The sequence below is a fragment of the Macaca nemestrina genome, chromosome 10 (genome assembly GCF_043159975.1).
Source record: "Macaca nemestrina isolate mMacNem1 chromosome 10, mMacNem.hap1, whole genome shotgun sequence".
Taxonomy (NCBI): Eukaryota; Metazoa; Chordata; class Mammalia; order Primates; family Cercopithecidae; genus Macaca; species Macaca nemestrina.
In genome coordinates, this window is record NC_092134.1 from 31,250,162 (window position 1) to 31,268,278 (window position 18,117).

Genomic DNA, 18,117 nt, shown 5'->3' on the forward strand with positions numbered 1-18,117 from the left:
AAAAATATATGACTCGTTCCATGATGGTGCCAAGGGTGGTTTGGGGTTTTTAGGCTCCCTGCTCCCTGATAATCTCTACTCATCCCTCCCAAGGCACCTCAAATGAACACACCATCTAAGTAAAACCACTGCTTTTGTTACGCAGAGGCAGCTTCTTTTTCTTCTTCTTTTTTTTCTTTTTCTGTTGAGACAGGGTCTCACTCTGTTGCCTAGGCGGGAGTGCAGTGGCCTGATCATAGCTCACTGCATCCGTGAATTCCTGAGCTCAAGGGATACTCCCACCTCAGCCTCGAAAGTAGCTGGGACTACAGGCACATGCCACCACGCCCAGTTCCAGCTAATTTTTTTTTCAAAGGCAGCTTCTAAACAAGTTCCGTGTCCCCACCATCCTGTAACCAGCCATTTCAACCAGAAGGCAGCCCCTATGCCAGTCTAGGCAGAAAGTCGTGCAGACCCTGTACACACTCAGAATGCACCTCACCTTCAGCTCCTTTCTCTTTTTTTTTTTTTTTTTTGAGACAGAGTCTTTCTCTGTCACCCAGGCTAGAGTGCAGTGGCAAGATCTCAGCTCATTGCAGCCTCCACCTCCCGGGTTCAAGCGATTCTCGTGCCCCAGCCTCCCAAGTAGTTGGGATTACAGGCGTGCACTACCACGCTGAGCTAATTGTTCTGTTTTCGGTAGAGACGAGGTTTCTCCATGTTGGCCAGGCTGGTCTCAAACTTCTGACCTCAGGTGATCCACCCACCTCAGCCTTCCAAAGTGCTGGGATTGTAGGCATGAGCCACCACATCCGGCCTTGGCTCCTTTCAAATGTGCACTGGGCACCAACCTTCCAGGCGAGGAACATTTAGAGGGAACCACCGGGTCTCGTCTTAAACTTGAAAATGCAAGCTTTGCAAAGTGCAACTTAAAGTGTTGTCCAGGAGAGCCTGATTTTGGCCACAAGCCACCCCTTGGCCTCAGGTCACAGTGAACATACTCTTCCCCCAGCTTCCCTCTGACCTAGGCCACCTGGGCTTCCCCAGCACCACAATGTTTGCCATCCAGACAGTTCAACCTCAAGCTGGAGCACAAATGAACTGATATTAAATTTGCATTCTCCACATAAGAAAGGGAGGTGCAGGAAAAAAAAACAGACATTTTAACTTATTTCTAAGGAAATATATTTCCTAGTATCAAACCTAGAAATAAGGGGAGAAATTCATAACCTGATTTGTGTTATATTCAAATATGACTGCACTGACTCTTCTACACATCATATAGTTTCTGTATACCTAAGATACCTTGCATGGGCCAGGTACTATGGCTCACGCCTATAATCCCAACACTTTGGGAAGCCAAGGAAGGAGGATTGCTTGAGCTCAGGAGTGTGAGACCAGCCTGGGCAACATAGCAAGTATTCATCTCCACTAAAATAAAAAAATCATGGCTAGGCATGATGGCTCACACCTGTAATCCCAGCACTTTGGGAGGCTGAGGCAGGTGGATTACAAGTTCAGGACTTTGAGACCAGCCTGGTCAACATGGTGAAACTCTGTCTCTACTAAAAATACAAAAATTAGCCAGGCGTGCTGGCGCATGCCTGTAATCCCAGCTACCAGGGAGACTGAGGCAGGAGAATTACTGGACCCCAGGAGATGGAGACTGCAGCGAGCGAAGATTGCATCACTGAACTCCAGTCTGGGCGACAGTGTGAGACTCCGTCTCTAAATAAATAAATAAATAAATAAAATCAGACGGGCATGATGGTGCGTGCCTGTAGTCCCAGCTACTTGGGAGGCTGAGGTGGGAGAATCACTTGAGCTTGGGAGACCAAGGGTGAAATGGGCTATGATAGCATCACTGCACTCTAGCCTGGGCAACAAAGTGAGACCTTGTCTCAAAAAATAATATAAAAATAAATAAAAGACTGGGCACAGTGACTTATGTCTGTAATCTCATCACTTCGGGAGGCCAAGGCAGGTGTATCACTGAGCTCAGGAGTTCAAGATCAACCTGGGCAATGTGGTGAAACACAAGAAAAAAAGTGGAAAAAAAAGAAAAAAAGAGGCAGTCACAATCTACAAAAACTATGAAAATTAGCTGGGTGTGATGGCATGAACCTGTAGTTTTAGCTACTCAGAAGGCTGAGGTGGGAGGATTGCTTGAGCTCACAAGACAGAGATTGCAGAGAGCTGTGATCACACCACTGTACTCCAGCCTGAGCAACAGATCAAGACCCTGTCTAAAAAAATAAATATAAAAATACAAATACAAATAAATAAGATTCCTAGCATGGGCATATAGATTCAGGGAAGTTATATATGAAAAATAAAATACAACAGAGTAAGGTGGCTTGTGCTTGTAATCCCAACACTTTGGGAGGCAGAGATGGGAAGATCACATGAGGCCAGGAGTTTAAGAACAGCCTCAGAAACATAGCAAGACCCCATCTCTACCAAAGTAAAAATAAAAATTAGCTGGGCATGGTGACGCACCCATAGTCTCAGTTACTCAAGAGACTGAGACAGGAGGAGTTCAAGGTTTATTCTAAGCGTTCAAGGTTATGATTGTGCTATTGCACTACAGCTTAGGTGACAGAGCAAGACCCTTTCTCAATCAATCAATCAATCAATCAAAAAATCAGAGAAATGATTTTTAGATCAGACATGAATTTTCCATAAAGTTAAAACCCGGCACTCTTTTTGGATTGCTTTTCAGAAACTCTCTTGGTAATTTAAAAGGTAATAACAACAACAAAAAAAAGAATATGTGAATACTGACAGGGTTAAACCTTGGAAAGTTTCTTTTCTAAAAAGGAAACTTTAAAAATTTTTATTTTTAATTGACAAATAATAATTGTTTATAGGCCGGGCTCAATGGCTCACACCTCTCAGCACTTTGGGAGGCCGAGGCGGGCGGATCACCTGAGGTCAGGAGCTCAAGACATGCCCGGCCAACATGGCGAAACACCATCTCTACTAAAAAATACAAAAATTAACTGAGTGTGGTGCCAGGTGCCTGTAATACCAGCTACGTGGGAGGCTGAAGCAGGGATATTTGCTTGAACTTGGGAGGCGGAGGCTGCAGTGAGCCAAGATCGCGCCGCTGCACTCCAGCCTGGGCGACAGAGCGAGACTCCATCTCAAAAAATAATAATTGTTCATATTTATGAGGCTTGTAGGGGTGTGTGTGTGTGTGATTCCAGAGGCATGGTATCCCTTTGTTGCCCTATGTTGCCCAGACTAGTCTCAAACTCCTGGGCTAAAGCAATCCTCCTGCCTCGGCTTCCCTAAGTGCTGGGATTACAGGCATGAGCCACCACAACTGGCTGTAGATGTTTTGATGTATGCTTACACTGTGGAATGATTAAATCATTCAATTAATATAAATCATTTAATTAATATATCAATCACCTCACATACTTATTCTTTTTTGTGTGATGAGAACATTTAAAAATCTACTGTTTTAGCAATTTTGAAATATACATTATTATTAACTATAGTCACCATGCTGTGCAGTAATAGATCTCCAGAATTATTAATTCAGTCTAACTGAAACTTGGTACCCTTTGACCAATACCTCCCCACTCCTCGTCTTCCTCTTCACTCCTGTAACACCATTCTACTCTCTCCTTCTGTAAGTCTGATTTTCTTAGATTCCACATATAAGTGACAGCATTCGGTATTTGTCCCTCTGTGACTGGCTTATTTCACTTAGCATAAGGTTCTCCAGGTTCATCCACGTTGCCACAAATGACAGAATTTCAAAAAGAAAACTTTCTGAGGGAAAATAAAGTATTGACAGAAGTTAGTGAGGACACACCAAAAAGTAGCCATCTCACCCACCCATTTGGGAAAAAGATTATCTGTGAAATTCTCAAAAATGTGATTTACTGCAACTCAAGAAAAATCATCATGGCTGGGTGCGGTGGCTCACGCCTGTAACCCCAACACTTTGGGAGGCTAAGGCAGGCAGATCACTTGAGGCCAGGAGTTCAAGACCAGCCTGGCCAACATGGTGAAACCCCATCTCTACTAAAATTACAAAAATTAGCTGGACATGGTGGTGGGTGCCTGTAATCCCAGCTACTCGGTAGGCTGAGGCATGAGAATCACTTGAACCCAGGGCGGACGTTGCAGTGGACCAAGATCACACCACTACACTCTAGCCTGGGCGACAGAGCGAGACTCTGTCTCTACCAAAAAAAAAAAAAAAAAAGTCACACTCTCTCTTGCCCTCACATCTCAAAATCTTCCTGAGTTGGCTCAAGTTGGTTTGCTCCTGGCATGACGAAAATGAATTACGGGATACCAAACAAGGAAGTTGTAAAGATACAGTTATCGGAACAATGACAAGTCAAACACTTCGCTCCTTGGGAAGTTAAGATTCTATTTCTGGTTTTTGTGAAGATTTAATCACATCATTGAAGACTTAAGGAGAACCAAAAGTTGAAATTATTTAACCACTTAAGTTTTCTTCTTAAAGTCAGCCCTTACACGGTTTAAAAACTGACATCTGTATCTCTTATGATGTGGTTACTCAGAGGATAAAGTGATAGATCTATACTAGCCCCCATTAAACCATAACCACACTGTACTAGACAAATGTTATAATGCTAGGTCTTCCTTTTTATAGTTTTTGTGTGTGTGTGCTTCCTGATGGTAGAACTATGTATCGTGTTCTTGCTTTTTTTTGTCACAGGTATTTCTTCATGTTGGCATTAAGGACAGCTCTCACGGGCTCTAGGAAGGTGACTTCAATTCAAAGCCCAACTCTGCCACGCATTATTCATCTAATCTTGGGAAAGTATTAACCTCTCTAGGCCTCCATTTTACCATTGATAAATGGGGAAAATAATAGTGCCTATCTGCCGGGCGCGGTGGCTCAAGCCTGTAATCCCAGCACTTTGGGAGGCTGAGACGGGTGGATCACGAGGTCAGGAGATCGAGACTATCCTGGCTAACACGGTGAAACCCCGTCTCTACTAAAAAATACAAAAAACTAGCCGGGCGAGGTGGCGGGCGCCTGTAGTCCCAGCTACTCGGGAGGCTGAGGCAGGAGAATGGCGTGAACCCGGGAGGCGGAGCTTGCAGTGAGCTGAGATCCGGCCACTGCACTCCAGCCTGGGCGACAGAGCGAGACTCCGTCTCAAAAAAAAAAAAAAAAAAAAAAAAAAATAGTGCCTATCTTACAAGGCTTTTATTATAATTGTCTGAGTTAAAATATGGAATATTTTCATAAACATGTGTCACAGGAAAATTTCAATAAATGTTTGTTGTTATGAAAAACAAAATGCATACTGTCATAAAAATATAAGGAAATGTCACCGAGAGCCTCCTCTTTGAATACCAGAGGTTTAAACAGTAGAATTGGCAAACACATACAAATATTTTCACACTGTTAATAAAATCATCACAGTAGCTGAAGTAGCTCTCCCAACACATCAAACCACATCAATGAGAACATGGAGCAATGCAAAGCCCAAGGCCTCCTCTGAATCACGCACTCTCATAAATATGCAAATGTGCACCCCATTTCTCCCAAGTACCAGAACTCACTTTCAAATGCTTTTTTTTTTTTTTTTTTTTTTTTGATATGGAGTCTTGCTCTGTCGAGTGCAGTGGCACGATCTCGGCTCACTGCAACCTCCACCTCCCAGGTTCAAATGATTCTCCTGCCTCAGCCACCTGAGTAGCTGGGATTACAGGCATGCACCACCACACCTGGCTAATTTTGTATTTTTAGTAGAAATGGGGTTTCACCATGTTGGTCGGCTCGTCTTGAATCCCTGACCTCATTATCAAACTCGGCTTCCCAAAGTGCTGGGATTACAGGTGTGAGTCACCACGCTTGGCCCTGACTTCCAAATGTTAAAGGTTTGTTTTTAAAAAGCAAACTAACCCACTTATTGTAAACTCATCAAGCATTTAATAGCTATAATGGCATAAGTGTGCCTCTTGCATTTCTGCTACTCTCCTCAGACACATGCGCTCCACCACTCCTCCTAACTGAAAAAGCTCCAGGTTATACCTGAAAATTGGCGACAATGCCCATTCCGAAACATCCCACCAATCCAAGGACTAAAGACACCAAGTTAAAAACAGGAGTGCTGAAATAGCAGGTTTGATTTTGCTTCTCTACTATTTTATATCTTGTATACATCGTGGCTGCACCTGAAAAAGAAGAGAACTTTGATGAATGTTCATAATTTGATTTCTTTAGGATGAAAAACAGAAGAGGCTTTGTTTCACAAAATGTACCAATTGCAAGTCTCCCCACTTTCCCACCCCTGTCCCTCCTGACTCCATCTTACTCTCTCCACATCATGAACAGACACACACACACACACACAGACACACACACACACACACACATCTTGGCTGTTGTCCTTTTCATGTAAATGCTATTATAGTACATGTGTTACTCTGTGACTTGCTTTTTCCACTTAACAATGTACCGTGGAGATCTTTTCATGCAAGTACAAACAGATCTACTTCATTGTTTTCAGGGGTCTCATCATGGTCTATGGTATGAGATACTATATTTATTCCTCATTCTCCTAAGAATGAATTTTTACATTGTTTCCCTGTTTTTCCTGCTACAAACAACACGCAATGACTATTCTTGTATATAAATCTTTGGACACACTTTCAGGTGTTTCTGAAAGACCAGTTCCTAGAAGTAATATTACTGGGTTAAAAAACTACACACAATAGAATTGCTCCAGCCCGTTAACGATTCAGACTCCCACCAGCAGAATTTGCGAGCAAATTTTTATGCCTTTGCCTTTTTAATTACTATCAATCTAATAAATGAAAATGCAACTTAATTGGGTTAGTTTGCATTTCTCTGATCATTAGTGAGATTTAGCAACTTTCAGTATATCTACTGGTCATTTGCATTTCTTCTTCTGAGAAATGCATGTTTACAATTTTCTTTTTATTCTTCTCTTGTGCTTGTCGATTTCTAATTTGTAGTTACTTTTTACACATTATGTCCATTAGTCTATTATCTGCTATAAATATTGCAAATTTTCTTCTGCTCTGCTATTTGTCTTTTAACATTGTTTCTTGTATCTTTCATCATTTAGAAGTTTTAATTTTTAATCTACTCCTATCTGTCAATTCTTCTAGGTTTTGTGTAAGTTTCTATTCCAAGGTTTAAAAAATATTCTCCTGTAATTTAATTATTGCATAGTTTTGCTTGTTTATTAAATTGCAATTGGTTTTTGTGTATGATGTGAGGAGGATGGTAAAGGTATGTTTTTCCAAATAGCTAGTAAATTAACCAAATACCATTTGTTGTAATTTGGCAATAAAATGTAGCCTCCATGAGAGCAGGGGCCTTGTCCATTTTGTTTGCTGTTGTAACCTCAACACTAAGCCATAAACAAGCACAAACCCTATCATATAGTATGTACTTAGTAAATGTTGAATAAGCTATCGTAATTTTAGATTTGTATTCCCTTTAACTCAGCAAATGTATCTTATAGAAAAATTCACACAAATATGCAAAGATACATTTAAAAGATGTTCACTTCAACATTAGAATTACAAAATACCAGAAATAGCCTAAATGTTGGACAATAGGGAACTGATTAAATAAATGATAATACATCCTTGCGAAGGATATCATGCATGTGTGGAAAGGATAAAGTAATTGTGTATATATTTACATAGTATGATGGCCATAATGTATCTACTCCTGAATTTTTAAAAAGCAGGCTAAAAACTAATAACTTGTTATAATTTTTTGTCTGTTTGTTTGGAGACAGGGACTTGCTCTGTTACCTGGGTGCTGGGTGGGAGTGCAGTGGCACAGTCATGGCTCACTGCTGCCTTGACCTCCTGGGCTCAGGCAATTCTCCCACTTTATCCTCCCAAGTAACTGGAACTACAGGCACACATCACCACACCCAGCTAATTTCTTTTTTCTTTCTTTCTTTCTTTCTTTCTTTCTTTTTTTTTTTTGTTTTAACTTTTTGTAGAGACAAGATCTCACTACATTGCCCAGGCTGGTCTTGAACTATTGGGCTCAACAGGTCGTCCTGCTTCAGCCTCCCAAAGTGCTAAAATTACAGGCATGAGCTCACATAGACTATTTTAAATGAATATACTTATGTCAGCTTCTGCTTTATTCAGAAGCAAAAGCTGTATTTATCACTTGCTGTGATAAAATAATCTCTCTGTTTTCCAAGTCTGGTTTCTTGGCAAGGATGGTGTAAGAGGGCACTGGGATTGATTGACTCCATATTGCTACTTCCCCTTGCTCACCTCCAAAACTTTAGGAGGACTACAAACGGTGATGCAGTGAAACTTTCCCGCTACCAAGTAGGATGAACAGATTCCAAAAATGCCAAGTCACTAAGTAGGGTCAGCATCACTGTGCCTTCCCACACTGTACCAGTAAAGAAGAACAGAAAGCACTGGTTAAAAGATAGGCCCTTGGCAAACACTTGATTTTTCCATGGGGGGAGATTATAGAAGGACTAAGAGAAAAAGCCCCACATCTAATATCTGTATACTTGGATCACCTTATAGAAGACTGAGCTTTATTGTACAATAGTTGTAATTAATGTGCATTACATTAATTGGTTCATGACAAGGTTGTACCCTATCAACTGCATCTCGGGTACATCTGAGGAATTGAAAAGAAAAATCATACTAATTCTTACTCCACCTGTTCCCTTTCTCTAACAGGTAAGATAATGCCTTTGTCAATGGTCCACAAACTTTAGTGAGAATCCAAGTCCCCTAGAGTGCTTGTTTACAACACATCTTCAGGAACCCACACTCCCAAAGGTTCTGGTTGAGTAGCGTGGCCCAGGAACCTGCACTTTACCAGAGCTCCAGGTGATTTTCCATCAGCTTGCCTTCAGAATACACTTTGAGAAACTTAGCTTACACATTGGGTGTCTTTGGCTTACATAAATGTCTTGACTATAAATCGACACTTTTAAAAACCAAATTGCACTTAAAATCCATTCCAGAAGTTTGGTATTTAAAACCACCTACAGCAAATCCTGTTACAAATTACTCATTAAAGTATCGTTCTCTAATAAAGCCATAATTTTTTATATCTTTTCACTTCAGTTTCTCAACGTAGGACAAAAATCTAGCTGCAAAGGTTGTGCTTTTTAAAAAATTATACACAAGGCCCTGTGTAGTGGCTCACACCTGTAAGTTCAGCACTTTGAGAGGCCAAGGCAGGTGGATCACTGAAGCCCAGGAGTTTGAGGCCAGCCTGACAACATGGTGAAACCCCATCTCTACAAAAAAAATACAAAAAATTAGCTGGGCGTGGTGGTGTGTGCCTGTCGTACCAGCTACTCCGGAGGCTGAGGTGGGAGGATTGCTTGAGCCTGGGAGGTTGAGGCTGCAGCCAGCCGTGATCACACCACTGCACTCCAGCCTTGTCTCAGAAAAACTAAATAAAATAAAAATTATACACAAACTAAAAAGGACACATCTGACTTCACTTGGAATTGTGCGTTTTTCAATTATTTCTACTAATTATTGTGTACTTACCAAGAAATGCAGAGAAGTTTATCATAAATCCAAAGATACCACTCTCTGGAGGTGTTGTTCCTGTGTCACTGGCAAAGGGAAGAAATGTCCAAATTATTCGAAAGAAATTCAGTCCAGACCTCTGGGAAGACATGTAATTGGCAAGTTTTATATTGTGTTTCTTTTAGGTGTTCAGTCACTTTGAATTCCAAAGATTTGGCCTGATTTTTTTCTAAAGTATTTTAATTTTGGCTCTGAAAAATCTAAAAGGCATTTTTATACCATGAGAGGTTCCATAGTAAAAAGTCAGGAAATGTTTAAAATGAATGGTGTTGCCATTTTTCAAATGATCAAACCCACTAACCTTGGCATATGTTCATTCTCAGTGAAGAATTGTGACTACTTTGAAAAAAAAAATGATCTAAAATAATGTTTGAGGCCAGGCGCAGTGGCTCACACCTGTAATCCCAGCACTTTGGGAGGTGGAGGTGGGAGGATCACCTGAGGTCAGGAGTTCAAGACCAGCCTGGCCAACATGGTAAAACCCCCGTCTCTGCTAAAAGTACAAAACTTAGCCCAGTGTGGTGGCAGGTGCCTGTTGTCCCAACTACTCGGGAGGCTGAGGAAGGAAAATCTCTTGAACCAGGGAGGCAGAGGTTACAGCGAGCCGAGATCGCGCCACTGCATTCCAGCCTGGGCAACAGAGCGAGACTTGGTCTCAAAAAAATAAAATAAAATAAAAATAAAATCATGTTTGAAAATTCTAATATTGGCATGTTAAATACACTTAAACACATCACTTTATTTTCTAATAACTGAGATTTTGTTATCTGCTGAAAATATTATGATAAAAAGCTGAGGCCGGGCACAGTGGCTCATGCCTGTAATCCCAGGACTTTGGGAGTCCAGGGCGGGCAGATCACCTGAGGTCAGAAGTTTGAGACCAGCCTGACCAACACGGAGAAGCCAGTCTCTACTAAAAATACAAAATTAGCCGGCCATGCTGGCATATGCCTGTAATCCCAGCTACTCAGGAGGCTGAGGCAGGAGAATCACTTGAACCCAGGAGGCAGAGGTTGCAGTGAGCCGAGATCATACCATTGCACTCCAGCCTGGGCAACAAGAGCGAAACTCTGTCTCAAAACAAAAACAAAAACAAAAGCAAAAACAAAAACAAAAACAAAAACAAAAAAACCCCCACAACAACAATAACAAAAAACTGAACAATATTATTGATCCCTAGGAATACTTTATGGAAATAATAGGGTATCTAGGGTATATTAATTGTGGTAAATTATTTTAACATAAAAGGGTTTCTGTAAAACATTTTTCAGGTACAGTCTTTCAATTAATTAAATGAGTTGGAAAATACTGTTTGACATGTTCTTTTTTTTATTTTTTACAGACAGGGTTTCGCTATGTTCCCCAGGCTGGTTTTGAAATCCTGAGCTGGAAAATACTGTTTGACATGTTCTTTTTTTTATTTTTTTACAGACAGGGTTTCGCTATGTTCCCCAGGCTGGTTTTGAAATCCTGAGCTCAAGCAATCCTCTCGCCTCAACCTCCCAAAGTGCTGGGATTGCAGGTGCCAGCCACCATGTCCGGCCAACATGTTCTATTTTCTATTAGTGCCAAGCTTTAATTTTTTTCATTTTCAGGCTGCTCACTTTAAAACTGATGGCAAAAGAGCTCCCAACATGAAACAACTTGTACTTATTTCGAGTGTTTCTACATTTGTAAACAGCTCTGAAATCTAAGTATTGAAAAACTGATCACATTGAAAGTGATGCACTTGTAAGTGTTTGAAGAATTCCACAAGGAGCCTGTGCGTGTAGAAAGCAGGAACTTTTTAAGCTTTGCTAACACTTCACATTTAAACTGGAGTATAAAGAAGTTAATAGGGCTGGGCATAGTGGCTCACGCGTGTAATCCCAGCACTTTGGGAGGTCGAGGCGGGTGGGTCACCTGTGGTCAGGAGTTTGAGACCAGCCTGACCAACATGGTGAAACCCCGTCTCTACTAAAAAATACAAAAATTAGTTGAGCATGGTGGCAGGTGCCTGTAATCCCAGCTACTTAGGAGGCTGAGGCAGGAGAATCACTTGAACCCAGGAGGCAGAGGTTGCAGTGAGCCAAGACTGTGCCATTGCACTCCAGCCTGGGCAACAGAGCAAGATTCTGTCTCAAAAAAAAGAAAAAGAAGTTAATAGCCTCCCTTATGGCTGGGCAGGGTGGCTCACACCTGTAATCCCAGCACTATGGGAGGCTGAGGCGGGTGGATCACGAGGTCAGGAGTTCAAGACCAGCCTGGCCAACATGGTGAAACCCTGTCTCTACTAAACATACAAAAAATTAGCTGGGCACAGTGGCTGATGCCTGTAATCCCAGCTACTCGGGAGGCTGAGGCAGGAGAATCACTTAAACTCAGAGGGCGGAGGTTTCAGTGAGCCAAGATCGCGCCACTGCACTCCAGCCCTGGGTGACAGTGAGATTCCTTCTCAAAAAAAAAAAAAAAAAAAAAAAAAAAAAGCCTCTCTTACAGCAAATGCCTTTATTCCAAATTAATTCAATTCAGTGTCACTGGTACTTGCAAGAACCTGAAGAGTTTAGGATTTAGGCCTGGTACAGTGGATCACGTCTATAATTTCAGGACTTTGGGAGGCTGAGGCAGGAAGATCACTTCGACTCAGGAGTTCGAGACCAGCCTGGCCAACATGGTGAAACCCTGTCTCTACTAAAAATACAAACATTAGGTGGGCATGGTACAGGGTCCCTGTAATCCAAGCTACTCAGGAGACTGAGGCAGGAGAATTGCTTGAACCCGGGAGGTAGAGTTTGCAGTGAGCCAAGATCATGGCATTGCACTCAAGCCTGGGTGACAGAACAAGACCCATCTCAAAAAAAAAAAGAACCTGAAGGGTTTAGAATTTAGCATCACCAGTTTTCCTACCATAACCATTTTTCACACTAAAGGAATGTTGAGGTGGAGGATACCCTTCTGAGCACAATGCTGAAAGGGCAGAGAGACAGGAATGGGAACCAGTAATGGGGAAAAAAGCAGAGACAGCTCATAACCTTGGGCAGCACTTTTGCCATACAATTAACTCTGCCAGGGAAATCAGGCCTCCCTGCCTTGGCCTGAGGGTATAAAAAAGCAGGTACCAGGTGACTCATCCTAGAGTTATTGTTACACAGGTCTGAGAATAATTCTGAACCTCAGACAGCCACATGCCAGGCATAGGAGCAAACACAGAGGAGAAGCACTGAGAAGGTCGTTTGCCTGCTGTGGAGAAAGGGAAAGCAATGAAAGAATGAGGAGGACATTTACAAAGACAGGAAGGTGGGAATGAAGGTGCTCCAGATGCTCTGACAGAAGAGAAGACCAGACTTGGGGACTCTGTCTATTGATGGCAAATTAAGACTATGTCAAAGCCCAGGTATGGAGTCCACATGACATCAAACATGTGATCTGAAAACTTGAATTCCAGGGTCATGTTTTATTCTTGCTTATCTGTACATTTAAAACCATATAGGTGGAGGCCAGGCATGGTAGCTCACACCTGTAATCCCAGCATTTTGGGAGGCCAAGGAGGATGGATCACTTGAGCTCAGGAGTTCGAAACCAGCCTGGGCAACATGGTGAAAACCTGTCTCTACAAAAAATAAAAAAATTGGCCAGGCACAGTGGCTCATGCCTATAATCCCAGCACTTTGGGAGGCTGAGGCGGGTGGATCACTTGAGGATAGGAGTTCAAGACCAGCCTGGCCAACATGGTGAAACACCATCTCTACTAAAATATAAAAATTAGCCAGGCATAGTGGTATATGCCTGTAATCCCACCTACTCGGGAGGCTGAGGCAGGAGAATCACTTGAACCTGGGAGGCGGAGGTTGCAGTGAGCCGGGATTGCACCATTGCACTCCAGCCTAGGCAACAGAATGAGACTCCGTCTCAAAAATTAAGAAATAAAAAAAATAAATAAATACAAAAATTAGCCAGGCATGGTGGCACCTACCTGTAGTCCCAGCTACTCAGGAGGCTAAGGTGGGAGGATCACTTGAGCCCAGTAGGCAGAGGTTGCAGTGAGCCGAGATCATGCCACTGCCCTCCAGCCTGGGAGACAGAGTGAGACCTTGTCTCAAAAATAAATAGATAGATAAATAAATTTTTTTTTAAAAAAACCATACAGGTGAAGGGAAGCTCAGAATATTTGGGACTAAGATATAAATAAATAAATAAATAAATAAAACCATACAGGTGGAACCAAAAGCACTTTGCAAATCGCCATTGAATGAATATCAGTACTGGCAAAAAAAAAAAAAAAAAAATTAACCTAATCGATACCACTTACTGAGCATTGGCTATGTACCCACTAGGCACCATTAGGTACTTACCATACATCATTTCATTTCATCTTCACAATCCTGAGGGAGGTCTATATCAACCCCATTTTACAAAGTAGGAAACTGGGTATTAGAGAGGCTATATAACTTGTTCAAGATCACAGGGCTACACGGAGGATTCCCTATCCCAATCCAGATGTTTAACTCCCTGACTTCCCAGCCTCTACTCTGCTTTAACAGCAGACAAGGAACTAAGCCATTAGGAGAATGATTGGGGGTGGGGAGCAAACACTAACGTAGATGCTGGTCAGTGTTTAACAGCCAGCTCTGGAGGGTGACTGGTTTGTGGCATTTGCCAATTTCTGTGGTGAAAATACTCCCAACATGTTAAAATTCAGGCTACCAAAAGAACCAAAACAAAAACAAAACAAAATACATAAATAAATAAAAATAAAATCTGGGCTACCAAAATGCAGGTCACTGGACACGGAGTTGGAAAAGAAACGCCCAGTCCATGCTCAGGAGCAGACACCAGCTAGCTCCAGCACGCCGTGGGAATGAACCAGCACGGTGATGAGAAGGCATCATTATGCCTTTGTTGCAGACCAGAAAGATGTAAACTAGGGAAGATCTTAGAAACTCCTCAAATACTGTAACTGTAAAACCTTTCTGCCAAATACCGCCACGGTAAATCTGATTATTTTTCAGGATGACAGAGTCTATAACACCCACCATCAATGCCTGAGTATCAATAGCCCACATTCCTACACCTTTGCACTACAACAGTACAACAGTGTTGACACAACAAAAATTCATAACTAGTTGTTTGATGAAACACCTATCTTTTCAAAGTTTCTTCTTTTAACTCCACAGATAGCTATAGAATTCACCCATTCATCGGCAAAATATTTGTTAGATACAATCTGAGTCACAAATTCCCAGATCTATCAGGTAACAAGTATCAGTCAGTGATTTATTTCCACTAAGTGTAGAATTCAAAGAGGTGAGGAAATAAAACATAAATAAAAATAATTTTAAAATTTTAAAAATCAAAAAAAATTTCCACTAAGTGACAAAGCAGCACCAATTTTACATTAGCTGAAATTTTGCTCAAGAATAGTTCATGAAAACTTTCCAAGAGGCAAATCAAAATGTGAACATTTCAAAACTTTTAAGAACAATAGCGTTTGCCCATTACCAGTTTAAAGATGAAAGAAGGCTGGGCGCACATTAGCTCATATCTGTAATCCCAGCACTCTGAGAGACTGAGGCAGGTGGATCACTTGTGGTCAGGGGCTTGAGACCGGCCTGGCCAAAAGGGTGAAACCCCATCTCTACCAAAAATCAAAAAACAAAAAAAAATTAGCCAGCCATGGTGGTGGGCGCCTGTAATCCCAGCTACTCAGAAGGCTGAGGCATGAGAATCTCTTGAAACAAGGAGGTGGAGGTTGCCGTGAGCCGAGATCATGCCACTGCACTCCAGCCTGGGAGACACAGCAAGAGTCTGTCTCAAAAAGAAAAGAAAAAATAAAATAAAATAAAAATGAAAGAGCTCTTACCTCTCAATAAAAAATGTTCAAGGCCGGGCGCGGTGGCTCAAGCCTGTAATCCCAGCACTTTGGGAGGCCGAGACGGGCGGATCACGAGGTCGGGAGATCGAGACCATCCTGGCTAACACGGTGAAACCCCATCTCTACTAAAAAATACAAAAAACTAGCTGGGCGAGGTGGCGGGCGCCTGTAGTCCCAGCTACTCGGGAGGCTGAGGCAGGAGAATGGCGTGAACCCGGGAGGCGAAGCTTGCAGTGAGCTGAGATCCGGCCACTGCACTCCAGCCTGGGTGACAGAGCGAGACTCCGTCTCAAAAAAAAAAAAAAAAAAAAAAGTTCTTATAAGTCTTTCCACGTCTGATCTTACATATTAAGTAAATATTTTTTATTTTTGTTGTTTTGTTTTTCGCTTTTTTGGACAGCATACATAAGTAAATATTAAGTCACATCTTCTTCTGGTGATATTGGAATCCAGATGAGTATAACACTAAGAGGTAACCAAGAGACCCTATGGGTAGCCTCTTTTTATTTTTATTTTTTTTAAGCTCAAACTAAATGATTCCATCATGCAAGGGCAGAGGTAGCAGTATTTGGTTGGCCTAACTGTGCCTGGGTGCCTGATTCAGCAAACTGGAGAATGAGTGAGAGGTGAAACCAGCTGGTTCTCAGGCTGGCAGCAGTAGTCTCTCTACCCAGCTCCTACCACATCATTCTGCACCACACGGTTTCTGCAATGTGGTGGGCCCTGCCCAGCTCCACCCACCACTTCATTTGCCTCCTTGCTAGTAAGGCACTTTCTGGAAGCTGTAGGGAGGACAAGGCCAGCAAATTGCTCATTTGCCTGTGGTTCAGAAGCTGTTGAGGCTGTTATGTGTATACAGTTATTGCAGGGGTAGGTTGTGCCTAGGAAATCCGTTTATGTCCACATTTCCTGTATTTACATTTCTGCAAGTTAAGTAGACTGTGGAAAATTCCAAGTCGTTTGTGTAACATCCTACTTCAAACTAATTTATGATGTTAAGCTAGTGAATAATCACTTGATACTGAAAGGAATGAAAACGATACAAAGAAAACATGCTGGATAACAGAAGACTTTCCGAAGCTTGGTCAAACATTGTTCTCTAAGTTACTGGCTGCACAGGATATAAATACTCCAAAGCCTAGAACTATGGTGTACTGGAGGAACTTAGATGCTAACAGAATGCAACATCATGTGTGTCTCCAACCTGAAATGTATTAGATTGTTCCAAACCCAGAGACTAATTGCTTGGATGATTGATCGGGACTTAGAATCTAAACAACTCATAATGCCCCAGTATAAAGAGACCATTATTTCCTTTATCTTTATAATATTCAAATATATTATTTAAAAGGGATAAGTATGGAATAGTCATACTACATTTTATTAGCTACTTTTAGTTATGAGAGCTAACTTTCTGGCAGCTTCACTTGGTGATGACTGTTTTAGAATTGGGGGGGCACCCTTCAGCTATATCAACTATTCTGAAACTTAAAAAGAATTTCCTACCAACAAATACAAACACCTTGCTCTTTTCTCACTACCCACAAGCAATTCTGCCCTCTCTCCGTCAGAGTTCCCTCTTGTTCACACATACAACACGTTTTTAAAGGATGTTTTGAAAAGACTGTAGAGAGGCAATCGTGGACCAGGGAGACCGTAAGGAAGCTATTTTAGCAGTTTGTCCAGAGATGACAGTGGCTTAGCCCAGTATGATGATAAAGAGGGAGATGAACGTGGTTTGATTTAGAAAGTTATTTGAGGGGAATCTCTAGAAACCATCCCCACATGACTCCAGTGGCTACAAATACCAAAAAAAATAGGGCCAGGCTCAGTGGTTCTCACCTGTAATCCCAGCACTTTGGGAGGCCAAGGCGGGCAGATCACCTGAGGTCAGGAGTTCGAGACCAGCCTGGGCAACATAGTGAAACCCTGTCTCTACTTAAAAAACAAAAATTAGCCAGGCGTGGTGGCACATACCTGTAATCCCAGCTACTCGGGCGGCTGAGGCAGGAGAATCGCTTGACCCCGGGAGGCAGAGGTTACAGTGAGCTGAGATCGTGCCACTGCACTCCCGCCTGGCCGAGAGAGTGAGACTTCATCTCCAAAAATAAATAAAAATCAAAAAAAAAAAAAGAAAAAGAAAAAGAAAAAATTAGAAATGAACACTTCCTCAGCAACCACATTCCACCAGGCACATCTTACTTGATCTTCACATTAGAAGGAAAAGTACTCACCACTGGCATCTTTTTTTTTTTTTTTTTTTTTTTCCTTTTTTTAGACAGAGTCTAACTCTTGTCACCCAGGCTGGAGTGTAGTGGCACAATCTCAGCTCACTGCAACCTCTGCCTCATGGGTTTAAGCAATTCTTGTGCCTCAGCCTCTCAAGTAGCTGATATTACAGGCGCCCACCACCACGTATGGCTAATTTTTGTATTTTTAGTAGAGAAGAGGTTTCACCATGTTGGCCAGGCTGGTCTCAAACTCCTGACCTCAAGTGCTCCACCTCCCTTGGCTTCCCAAAGTGTGGGGATTACAGGCGTAAGCCACCACGCCCGGCTCACTATTGCCATCTTAAAGATGAGGAAACAGTCTTAGAAAACTAACTTGGTCACAGAGTAAACAAGGAAGCCAAGCTGTGCATCTAGAACTCTCCAATTCCCTTTTTTCCTTCCTTCCTTTTCTTTTCTCTTCTCTTCTCTCCTCTTTTCTTTTCT

The 18,117-nt window shown here is 42.1% G+C and overlaps 1 protein-coding gene across 1 annotated transcript in view; it reads right to left on the reverse strand.

Moving 5' to 3' along the window:
- The window catches only part of LOC105493826 (DNA damage regulated autophagy modulator 1), a 46,223-nt gene that overhangs the window by 14,629 nt on the left and 13,477 nt on the right, over positions 1-18,117 (reverse strand). Inside the window, exons 2-3 of the mRNA XM_011761758.3 lie at positions 9,511-9,578; positions 6,014-6,156 (exon numbers count right to left, since the gene is read on the reverse strand). Coding sequence (XP_011760060.1) covers positions 6,014-6,156; positions 9,511-9,578 — 211 coding nt within the window. The remainder of the gene's footprint in view (positions 1-6,013; positions 6,157-9,510; positions 9,579-18,117) is intronic.